Genomic DNA, 12,493 nt, shown 5'->3' with positions numbered 1-12,493 from the left:
GGTATTTACATAATTATAATGATTTTAAAAATGAAAATGAAGAAAAGAAAATAACCAATTCAAATCTGATTAAGTTTAGGGTAAATTTTCTTAAAATTTTTTACCCACAAACCTATCCACATTCAGAAGAATTCGGTTCAATTATCGAAGATTATGATGTCACTACTGTCGATAGTGAAAAGGAATTGTCTCTTGAACAAAAATTAGAATTAGCGATAAATAAAAAAATTTAAACGAACCAAAATACAATACAGAAATAAGCTATATCCAAAATCATCCGACGAGAAATCGATTTATTTTATTTGAAGATAAGGGATTTAGAGATAAATACTTGGAAATATATCGCGCCTTGCTAACAGTACCACAAACTAGCGTAGATGCCGAAAGAGCGTTTTCGACAGCTGGTAATTTTTACTCAAAATTAGTTTTCAGGCTTAATGACAGTACAATTGATGCATTATGTTTTTTAAGATCACATTTCAAAACTTTGTAAAAGTACCACAGACTGAATAGTGATATTTACACTTTTTTTGTGATTTAAATAAATAAGATGTTTCTTTACTTTTTTGTGATTATATACTGTTATAATTTATAAGTTATAAATTATTTTTTGTGACATTTACACTCTTTAACAAAACTGGCAAATAAAACAAAGAAACACCTGTGTTTTCTTTCTTTTTCTAAAATTTCTAATACTGGTATTAAAACCGGTATCCCGGTATTAAGATTTAAAAAATACCGAATACCGGTATTGAAATTTTGCTCCGGTATTGCAATCCCTAATTATGAGTCTTCATGGCAGTGGCCAGTTACCGCTATCTTGAATCAAATTTTAACTAAATAGATATTATGAGTCTTCGCGGCAATGTCCAATTGCTGCCATCTTGAATCAAGTTTTAACTAAATAGATATTATAAGTCTTCGCGGCAGTGGCCAATTGTTGCCATCTTGAATCAAGTTTTAACTAAATAGATTTGATAAGTCTTCGAGGCAGTGGCCAGTTACCGCTATCTTGAATCAAATTTTAACTAAATAGATATTATGAGTCTTCGCGGCAATGTCCAATTGCTGCCATCTTGAATCAAGTTTTAACTAAATAGATTTGATAAGTCTTCGAGGAAGTGGCCAGTTACCGCTATCTTGAATCAAATTTTAACTAAATAGATATTATGAGTCTTCGCGGCAATGTCCAATTGCTGCCATCTTGAATCAAGTTTTAACTAAATAGATTTGATAAGTCTTCGAGGCAGTGGCCAGTTACCGCAATCTTGAATCAAATTTTAACTAAATAGATATTATGAGTCTTCGCGGCAATGTCCAATTGCTGCCATCTTGAATCAAGTTTTAACTAAATAGATTTGATAAGTCTTCGAGGCAGTGGCCAGTTACCGCAATCTTGAATCAAATTTTAACTAAATAGATATTATGAGTCTTCGCGGCAATGTCCAATTGCTGCCATCTTGAATCAAGTTTTAACTAAATAGATTTGATAAGTCTTCGAGGCAGTGGCCAGTTACCGCTACTTTGAATCAACTTTTAACCTAACAGATTTTATGGTCTCCGCGGCGGTACTTTGAATCAACTTTTAACTAAACAAACTTGATGAGCCTTCGTGACAATAGTCAGTTACCGGTACTTTGAATAAACTTCACGAATCCTCCTGGTGATTTACCTTATGCCGTAGGTCCGGTCATCGTAATAATCCAGGGAGTCCTGCAAGAGGCTCAGGTTGATGAATCCCTGGATAACAGCAATAACGACCGTCAGGAAGAGCTTGATCAGGTGCGACAGGTGGGTGAGCACGGTCAGCCCGATCAGCTCCAGCACGGCGAAGTACGTCAGGTACTGAGGGAAGTTGTGGGTCAGCCGAGCAGGTGGGAAGGTCGGCAGGACTGTGGTCAGATTAGACCCGTTCCCGCCAACGACGCCGAAAGACACGGATGCCGGCCAGGTCCAAGTATTCTCGTAATCCTGTAAGGGAAAAAAAAAATAAATAAAATCGTCAAGGTACGTCCTGTAGGTATGGACAGGACTTTGGTAAATCCTGAAGATGCGCTTAGAGTACGCAAGTTTCGAAGTCACTTTACTTCTCCCCAATTTTCAAAATCAGGAATTTTTTTTATTAAATGTTTAAATAAAATTTTTGGACTCTCACTGGTTTAAATAGTCTATTTGCTTCAAAAAACATAATTATTTATGACATTTTGATAATTTTTCTAACCAGAAATGTATGAATATATCTATCAGTTTAAAAATAATCTGTTGGGCTACGCGTATGGTCAAATATATATATATATATATATATATATATATATATATATATATATATATATATATATATATATATATATATATATATATATATATATATATATATATATATATATATATATATATATATATGGCTGAAAGTATTGCGATAATATTTAAAACAAATATAATAGAACTTTTTATAGAAGAAATCAGTAGTTTGAAAGTTAAAAAATTTAGGGAAAAGACTTAATGTCTATTATGAAAAATACCCCACCGAATAAAAAAAAATAAAAATCAGTGGTCAAAAAAACTCTCTTTAAATGGAATTTGTCGCCTTGAATAGAAAAAAAAAAAATGGAACGAATTGCATTGGTACATTAATTTGAAATTCCTAAATAATAAGCAATTTCAGGAGACACAAAGGTAGAAAAGAAATTTGAGAAGATGAATGCAATTAGCAAAAATGAAAAGGAAAAAAAAATAATAAAAACATCACAGAACTTTAATGTAACTGTCACTGTAAATTCTTTTAAAAGTGTTTTACTTTTACGCAAACGATTTCAAAGAATTCTACCAAATTTTTCAAATTCAGTGAAACATCTAAAATCGATGTCACATTTTTGATTTTTTTATTGTTATTGTTATTATTATTTCGGGTACAAGTAATTATTTTAGCCTTAAAAAGACAAAGAAAATAAAACTTGTTTACTTGAAGTTCTCAAAAGGTTAAGTGATTAAAAAAATTTTTTTTTTCCCCAGATAACGAGTAAAGAGATTTCAGAAAGATGTAAAATAAGGATTAAAAATCATTTCTCTTCAAAATTAAGATAACTTTGAGAAAAGAGGTTGATTCAATAATTCTGTCCTATTTGTTTCTTAAATGAGAAATTTGCTTTGAAATTATTGAATTTCTCATTATTGTTTTAAAAGTTTGAATAAATACATGAATGTTATTTTTTAAAAATCTTTTAGAGAAATAAAAAAAAGTCTCTTCATATATAAAATATTTTCCAACACAAATACGTTTTTCTCAAATTGTATTTCCCTTTTTATTAAAACGGCATAATATTTTAGTAGAATAAAGATTTTGATTCATCGAATTAAAAAATTTCTTACTATTACTGTGATGAATAAATTTACAAAAGAATCTTTATATACCGAACTTTCATATGTTAAAAATATCAATGCATTAAGATTTTTTTAAATCTTGAATTTTCCTCAGAAAAGCAATACCTGCATATAAAACAAACTTTAAATCTATAGAACAATATTTGACTTCCTATGCAGCCAAAAAGTGCCATGCATTTCTTTAATAGGAAAAGGTAAGTCACTTCACTGACTCTCTGACCCGCCCGAAGACACACGAATAAAATAACTGAATGACCGGACCGCCACTACAGCAATACTGGCGGTAACTGTGGTTGAGTTTTAAGGCCACGGCACACCTCCCTCAGAAAGTACGTCCCGTCATCTATGGGATTAGCCAGACCCCAACCTTTTTGTGTACCCTTCAGGATGACGAGAACCAACCACCATGCCGGAAGTTTTTCATCCCCATTTCGAGGTGCCCCCGGGGGGATAACAGGAAGGGGTAAAAAAAACTTTGTGACATCAATTCTTACAATAATAGAATTTCACGGACAACAGGAAATCGTTTACGAACCAACGAGGGTTGATCTCCTCAAACATTTTCTGAAAAGAGTAATCTTCTGAAAACGAGATTTTTTTCAATAGCAAGGAGGTTGCAATTACAAGAAATTTCCCATTGTCACGGTCATACAGGATGTAAAAAAAAGACGCTTTAAGCGTTTAAGAGTTTATAAGATTGATCAAGACGTTCGCTGCCTGACGTTTGGAATTTAAAGTCGTGGGTTCTCCATTACGATAATGCATCGATTCGTAAATCCCTTCGAGGTCAGATTACCTGCCAGCATTTCATATTGTAGTTTTAAACTATCAGTTTACACTCCTAATCTCCTATCGAGTTACTTTTTTTTATCAGATGAAAAATTTTCTTGTAAAGTAACTATTCGCAAGTTCCAAAGAAGTGCAGCGAGAAGCGACGGCGGATCTGAAGGATATAACTAAGGGAGGTTTGAAATCCACATTTATATGTTTGTTTGAATGATGTTTAAGTTGCACAGAGGAAATTTAGAAGGATGTTGGCATAAGCCTAAATGCAAAATTTATTTGTAAAAGTCATTAATATACAATAATAAAACCTTACCGTTGACATAACGTGGACAACACACCAAATAATGACCATGATTAGAATGATGCCCAGTCTCAAACCTGGTTTTTCTATGAATTTGTAACCCATCCTTCTCAGCATTAGGGGACCTACCTAAAGGAAAGAAAACGAACATTTAAAAACACAAATTTATTACAACAAAAATGTCATTACATTATTTATTTTTAGTAGTTTGTAAATTATACATAAGGTGATGGCAAAATAATAAGCAAAATTTGCTAAGGCTATGTTAAAAAAACAGAAAAAAATAAATAATAACAATAAACATGTCTCATTTATAATTTAAAAATAACAATTAATTGAATAAGTGATTGCATTGATAAGTCTGCATGGAATGTTCCCATATTCTTTGCCACATTCAAATGTATTCAACAGTTAAAATATGAATGCTTGTGGTTAAAGATGTTTGTAGTCTATTTGTATCGAATGGCTCAGGTGCCGTCCTCATCATCTGACCGCGGTTCAATATTGCGATATCTGTCGTAAAATAGTGTTGCTTTCAAATGGAATGTTAGTATCAAGGATCTAAGTCTGGTTCAAGGGTTCTAGTTCATACGATCTCTACGAAAATCAAGATCCAAATATACACGTCAATCCAAACAAGTACGGTGTCAGCAATTTGACTTTTGAGGAACCTTTCTGGTTTTATAGATAGAAATTTCTGTGTGTTTGTACAATAGAAGGAATATCATGAAATCCAAGACAACACCACGCTTTTTTAACTCTGTTATAATATCTACATCATTAGGAGAGAAAAAAAGAAGACTTGTTAAAACAACATCTCACTCAGACGTGGATTTGAAAAACATATCCACAAACTAAAACAAATACAATTAGTCAGCTATTATCAGGTGCCTTGCAAATAGTTTCGCAAATTTGACGCAGTAAAATGATGCAAAAACACTTTCGAGAATCATCCAACAAATAAGTCTAAACTCGTGCAACCTAAGTCTGCGCCCTAATAGCACATATACAGTGGTGGCCAAAAGTGTGGACATTTTTTGAAAGTTTCATGTTTTTCAACTTTGCGTGCTTGTAGAATATATTAATTTTCACTTAAATACAAATGTTTGTATAGCAAATTGAAGGTAATTTAATGTAAAATTTAATAACAAAAACAGTATTACAATATCTGTATTACAAAAAAAAGTTACGCTCATTTTAGTAAGATCTATCTTAGATTTGCATTTTTTTAAAGTGCTACTTACACAATCAATACTTAGTAGGATAACCCTTATTTTTTAAGACAGCTTCACAGTGTATTTTCATCGAGTGAACGAGTGTTTGGAGTTCATCTTTCGGAATAACATGGTGCCAAGAATCAATTATAGATTCAATAAGTTGTCTTTTATTGGATGGACGTTTTTGTCGTACAAGAATTTTCAAACGTCGCCACAAATTTTCAATTGGATTGAGATCAGGATTGTTTCCTGGCCATGGTAATACATCTATGCCTTTATTTTGAAACCATGCTTTGGATACTTTTGCTGTGTGGCATGGAGCTGAATTCTGCTGAAAAATAAATGGTGATTTGTTGGGGAAGAAATCCCTGACGGAAAGTATCAATTTTGGTTCCAGGACAGTTTCGATGTATTTTTTGGCATTCAGGATGCCATCAATCACTTGAATTCGGCCCACACTATCTGCAGAAATACATGCCCAAATCATGGCATTTGTTGTAGTTTTTATAGTTGCTTAAATGCAATCAGGATGAAGTCCTTCACCTACTCTACGTCTCACATATTTTCTACCATCACTACCAAAGAGCGATATTTTAGTCTCATCGCTCCAGATTACTTGCTTTCATTGATTTTCTGACCATTTAATGTGTTCTTTTCACTTAACTCGTTTTTCGCGTTGCTTTTGATTTAAATATGGTTTTTTCCTTGGAATTCTACCTTGTAGTCTAAATCCTGATAACCTTCTTCTTGAACTTACTGCAATACCCGCTGCATTCATTTAACATCTAATGGCATCTGATGAAATTTTTCTATCTTGAAGGCATAGCCGTTTAATTTTTCTATCGGCAGTAGCACTTGTGCACTTTTTTCGGCCTGATTTGGCCTTATTTTCCACTGATTTCGTTTTTTCATAACGTAAACAGAACTTTCGTACACCAGAACAAGTCACTGAACCACCAACTTGTCTTGCAATTTCAGCATAAGACAGGACAATTTCTCTCAATATGACAATTCGGCTTCTTTTTGTAGATGTCCAATCAGTTCTTCTTGTTGGTGACATTGTTTAAAATTAGTTTAATTAGAAAAAAAGACTTAAAATATTCAAAAACAGCAATACTCTATTTAATTGTACTTGTATGCCTCATTCCGCAAAATATTTCCACAACAATAACTATTTTACATACCAAATAACCTAAACTATAGTTACAGACATTTGATGGGGTCCTCAGAACAGTGTTTGTGATTGGCTAGTACGCTTTTATTGCAAAACACGTCATTATTCAAAACGATTTGTGTTTGTTTGTTCTACTAAAATGAGCGTAACTTTTTTTGTAATACAGGTATTATAATACTGTTTTTGTTATTAAATTTTACACTAAATTACCTTCAATTTGATATATAAACATTTGTATTTAAGTGAAAATTAATATATTCTACAAGCACGCAAAGTTGAAAAACATGAAACTTTCAAAAAATGTCCACACTTTTGGCCACCACTGTATATTGTACAATATTATATAATATTAAAATTTTCTTTCAATATTTAATAATATTGCAGAATATAGAATAATATAATATCGCACAATATTTTACAACATGATATGCTACCCGGGGAGCTAAGTCATGCAGCCCTAGTCTGTGCCCTAGTAGCACACATATATTGTACAATATTATATAATGTTAAACCGTATTCGCAATATTGTACAATATTATATAATGTTAAACAGTATTCGCAATATTGTACAATATTGTTGAATATAGAATAATATAATACTGAACAATATTGTACAATGTTGAGCAAAATATTACGATAGCTGGAAATTTAAGTCATGCAGTCCAAGAAATTTAAAATTTCATTCCAAAAATTCTATTGTATATCTATGACATGTCAAATAGGATATAATATTAAAATCACATTTTTGAAGTAAAAAAAAAAAAAAACTTTAAATCATATCCATCTATATCAAACAGTAGAAACCAATAAGCTTTGAATATTTTTTTTAAAAAAAGATGTGGGTTGGGAACTTTTTGAAATATGTTTATAGGGATGATATAGAAAGAATGGAATTTGAACATTTTTTTTAGAAAATGCAGAATTGACATTGGGTTCAATCTATATGCATTCATATTGTTTATGATAAAATACTATATCAATAAAATGTAAACATTTCGAATCGCAGTTGAAATTCTATCTATCTAAATGACAACATTGCAGAAATCGTTTGCATTTCTCATTTAGTTGAATTTCCAAATTAATTCCACTGCATATGTTTTTAAGACATGGCGTTGGGACATTTGGAATAGGAATTGTTTTCAATAACTGACTGAAGTGCTATCTAGGGATACAGTAAGCCAGCTGTTGACAGGACTTCTGCATTATAGCAAATGCTCTCTGCGGACAGATGGTCAAAACGTCACTTCAGATGCGGTCCAGTGCCCGCTGGACATACGTGAAAGCAACCTCCGTTTGTAGATATAACACGTTCTATTATCCTGAATTTGGAGATTATGTGAGCCGGCGGACATAATCTGCTGTTGACAGAGTTCATATGCTGTCGGCAGGGGATGAAGATTGTAAAATATGCTGAAGTTATTTTGATATAATCGTTATCGTGGAAGTAATATTATTACCATAAAGCTTTTGATGAGCCAATGTAAATTATAATTCAACGAGTTGATTTACAAACGTTGCTCGTGATGAAAATGCCTTCAAGTCTAATTAAATACTGTTATATAGAATACTGGTCGCCCTTGGCGACCAGTATTCTATATAATTTAGTACCTTTCTAATTTAAACACATTGTTACAAATTGTATTAAATTAAATTAAAAATATTAAACAAAAAATGTACAGAAATGAAACTGATGTAATTAGAAAGGTAATTTTTCAATATAATGCATTTTTTTTGTGAGATAATAGTTTCGAAATTATGTCATAATAATTATGAAACTGTCGATGGTTAAGCCTATTTTCTCGCTTGATTTAACTTTCTATTTGACGCTTATTTCTTTATTTCTTTTACATCTTTTTTTCTGAATAGAGTTTTTATAATTTCTTTACATAGAATAGAATTTTTGGTGACACGGCAAGACCTCTCTAGAGCATTTCTAATATTATATTGCATCTCCGTTGATTAGCGAAGCATTGAATTAAATGTAACTGTAAAAGGTAAAATGAAGCGTCTGAAATCCTCGTATTGATTTTCGTTTGTAACTGACAGTTGTAATTCGACAATTAATTGCAGAAAAAATATCCCTCAGTGGGAGTGACCTCCCCCAAACTTTCTCGCATACTCTCTAATAAACTTGCCTGAGAACGCCTTGCTTGGCATTGGCGTACAATAGTTACGGAATATTAACATTTGGCGTAAATATAGCATTTTTACTGAATCTATCGTGTCATCCTTGGCGAGTTTTTTGGCGATTAATCCCTAGCATGTCGTTTATAGTATCTAAAAATTCAATTTGTATCTTAAATAGACAAAGACATGCTTCACAATATAATTCCAGTTAACCGAGTTCTTGACTATCCGAGGCGATTACGGTGCCATCAGCTCGGATAATCGAGATTTTGCTGTATTATGATAAGATACGATTCTTTTGACGCAACTGCTTATTATATATTAGCAGATCGATAAGAAATGCCACTTACTTCCAAACCGGCGGGACATATGGTTATGAGAGCAATGATAGTCAACAGTAGAGCCCCAGAGGGAAGACATATTATTGCGAAGATGCTCCTGTGGATGAGATGCGAAAAATAAAATAATTAGGTGCTAGATTTCTCTTTCCTTTTTCTAAATGCAACATCATATAAACAGTTGGTAATTTTATAGAAGGTTACTTCGCAAATTCCGATAACATTTCAAAAATAAAGAAAATTACTTATTTCAAATATATTCTTTTTGTATCTCATTTATAAAAACTAATATAACAGTAAAAAACATTATTTTTGTCCGTTTGATTTTATATTAAATTTTGCAAACGATTTATTGTGATTATCATTGGAATCAATTAGTTTGCTTCAAACGATTAATTTGTAATTATCATTGGAATTAATTAGTTTGTTGCAAACGAGTTATTGTGATTATCATTGGAATCAATTAATTTGTTGCAAACGATTTATTGTGATTAACATTGGAATCAATTAGTTCGTTGTAAACAATTCATTTGAAATTATCATTGGAATCAATTAGTTTGCTTCAAATGATTCATTTGTAATTATCATCGAATTAAATTAGTTTGTTGCAAACGATTTATTGTGATTATCATTGGAATCAATTAATTTGTTGCAAACGATTTATTGTGATTAACATTGGAATCAATTAGTTTGTTGTAAACAATTCATTTGAAATTATCATTGGAATCAATTAGTTTGTTGCAAACGATTTATTTGCGATTATCATCGAATTAAATTAGTTTGTTGCAAACGATTTATTGTGATTATCATTGGAATCAATTAATTTGTTGCAAACGATTTATTGTGATTAACATTGGAATCAATTAGTTTGTTGTAAACAATTCATTTGAAATTATCATTGGAATCAATTAGTTTGTTGCAAACGATTTATTTGCGATTATCATCGAATTAAATTAGTTTGTTGCAAACGATTTATTGTGATTATCATTGGAATCAATTAATTTGTTGCAAACGATTTATTGTGATTAACATTGGAATCAATTAGTTTGTTGTAAACAATTCATTTGAAATTATCATTGGAATCAATTAATTTGTTGCAAACGATTTATTGTGATTAACATTGGAATCAATTAGTTTGTTGTAAACAATTCATTTGAAATTATCATTGGAATCAATTAGTTTGCTTCAAATGATTCATTTGTAATTATCATCGAATTAAATTAGTTTGTTGCAAACGATTTATTGTGATTATCATTGGAATCAATTAATTTGTTGCAAACGATTTATTGTGATTAACATTGGAATCAATTAGTTTGTTGTAAACAATTCATTTGAAATTATCATTGGAATCAATTAGTTTGCTTCAAATGATTCATTTGTAATTATCATCGAATTAAATTAGTTTGTTGCAAACGATTTATTTGCGATTATCATCGAATTAAATTAGTTTGTTGCAAACGATTTATAAATTTTGTCAGATTGAGAAATAATGAATTAGCATTCAAGTGGCCAGTGAAAAAAATAAATATTATCTTACTTATAAAATCTTTTTTTTTTTAGTTTATATAAATTTTGGCAAAAGATTTATCTGTGAATATCATTGAAATTTATTAGTTTGTTGCAAGCGTTTCTTCAACAAATATCTCAGAAGATAATGATAATAACACAAATAAAAATCGTATCATAAACATGAGATCTGTTTTCGTTTGCTAGGCTATGATTTAGCAGTTTTTTTTATGCATGTATATATGGCGAGTATAAACCGTTCCTGAGCTACGGAAAACGAAGCACAGGATTTTATATGGAATATATGTGATCCATACGACCGAAACTAAGATATTACCTCTGAGACATATATGCTTCACATGGCGATTAAAATGTTAAATGTGTGTAAAAGTGATTCACATGGGTACAGAGGAAGGAAATGAATTAAAAAAAAGACGGGGAAGGAAAAGGAAAAAAAATCATATGGTTAGGAGAAAAAAAAAAATGAAATAAAATTGAGGCAATTTTGTTATGAAAGTTTTAATAGTCCACTAAGATCAATGTATGTTCGATACAAAGTTGCATATTTCAGGGGTGGGGATGAATGATTTTTTTTTGACTAATACAATCTTGATTATTTTTATTGCAACCCTAAATGCTTTTTGTTACAATTTCTAGTAGCCGTCCAGGACGGTCAGCTTTTGGCGAAATTTTTTTGTAGTTTGGAGCGAGTTTTTCATGTTTGACAAGAAACCGGACATTAATTTTAAAGCCCCACCGTTTCAGTGCTGAGAAATCTGTTTCTAGTGAAGAAAATTCTAAAGGTAAGTATGTTTAAATGTGAAAGACAATAAATTTAGTTTTTATTTCTTCACTCTTAATGGTAATTATAGGTTAAAATTAACGTTAATATGCTCTTTCATACCATGGAAGACATTTATTTATATTTATGTATATATATTGAATTTTATTGATGTTTGTGTGTTGGGTATATGCCAATAATTAATCACCAAAAGTGGCATGTTTATTGCAGCAAGCGATTAATCATCAAAAAAATATTCAAAGTTGTCATGTCAAGTAAGTGAGTTACATCCTAAACAATTTTTTAACCATTTGGCGAAGTTTTGACTATGTTCGCCGATGGCATGCAGTTACGCTTAAAATCCGTCAATGGCATACAGTTAAGCCAGAAGTTCATCAATGGCATGCGGATAATACAAAAATGCTGTTTTATTAATAACACATTGGGAAGGATTAGCGAAAAAGATTTTCCAAAACTCTATTTGTCTGCTCGTTTTGCAAACATTGTGATATTTTTATTTTTATTTTTGCTACTTAAATTTTTTTTTCTTTAAGTAGAGGAATATGTCTAATATGGTACTAGTGTATTAACTAAATACAATTGGCGAAGTTTTGACTAAACTACATGATATTGACGCATTTATAATTTAAACGTATGTCATTAGCGAACATAGTCAATTGATTAACATGAAATCTTGATAAAAGATTAACATGAAATTGACGATCCATGACTAGTTGCAGTAAATATGACATCTTTAACAATTTTTTGGTGATTAATCACAAACATGTGGTTAATGTACAAGTACTTTTAATCCTTATATCACAAGGAGTTTATTATTAAAATGTAAAAAAAAAAGTCGTTACAAATAATCCAGATTTATAA

General features: G+C 31.1%; 1 protein-coding gene across 3 annotated transcripts in view; it reads right to left on the bottom strand.

Moving 5' to 3' along the window:
* LOC129975033 (adenylate cyclase type 3-like) overlaps positions 1-12,493 on the bottom strand; it is a 376,283-nt gene that overhangs the window by 30,950 nt on the left and 332,840 nt on the right. For all 3 annotated transcript variants that reach the window (XM_056087897.1, XM_056087899.1, XM_056087898.1), the window contains 3 exons: positions 9,337-9,424; positions 4,481-4,597; positions 1,673-1,971 (listed from right to left, as the gene is read on the bottom strand). In XM_056087897.1, the coding sequence (XP_055943872.1) occupies positions 1,673-1,971; positions 4,481-4,597; positions 9,337-9,424 (504 nt within the window). The remainder of the gene's footprint in view (positions 1-1,672; positions 1,972-4,480; positions 4,598-9,336; positions 9,425-12,493) is intronic.

This window comes from Argiope bruennichi, chromosome 7 (assembly GCF_947563725.1).
Source record: "Argiope bruennichi chromosome 7, qqArgBrue1.1, whole genome shotgun sequence".
In the NCBI taxonomy this organism is placed as follows: domain Eukaryota; kingdom Metazoa; phylum Arthropoda; class Arachnida; order Araneae; family Araneidae; genus Argiope; species Argiope bruennichi.
Note: the sequence above shows the minus strand (reverse complement) of the source record. Positions and strands in the feature narration are given on the sequence as shown.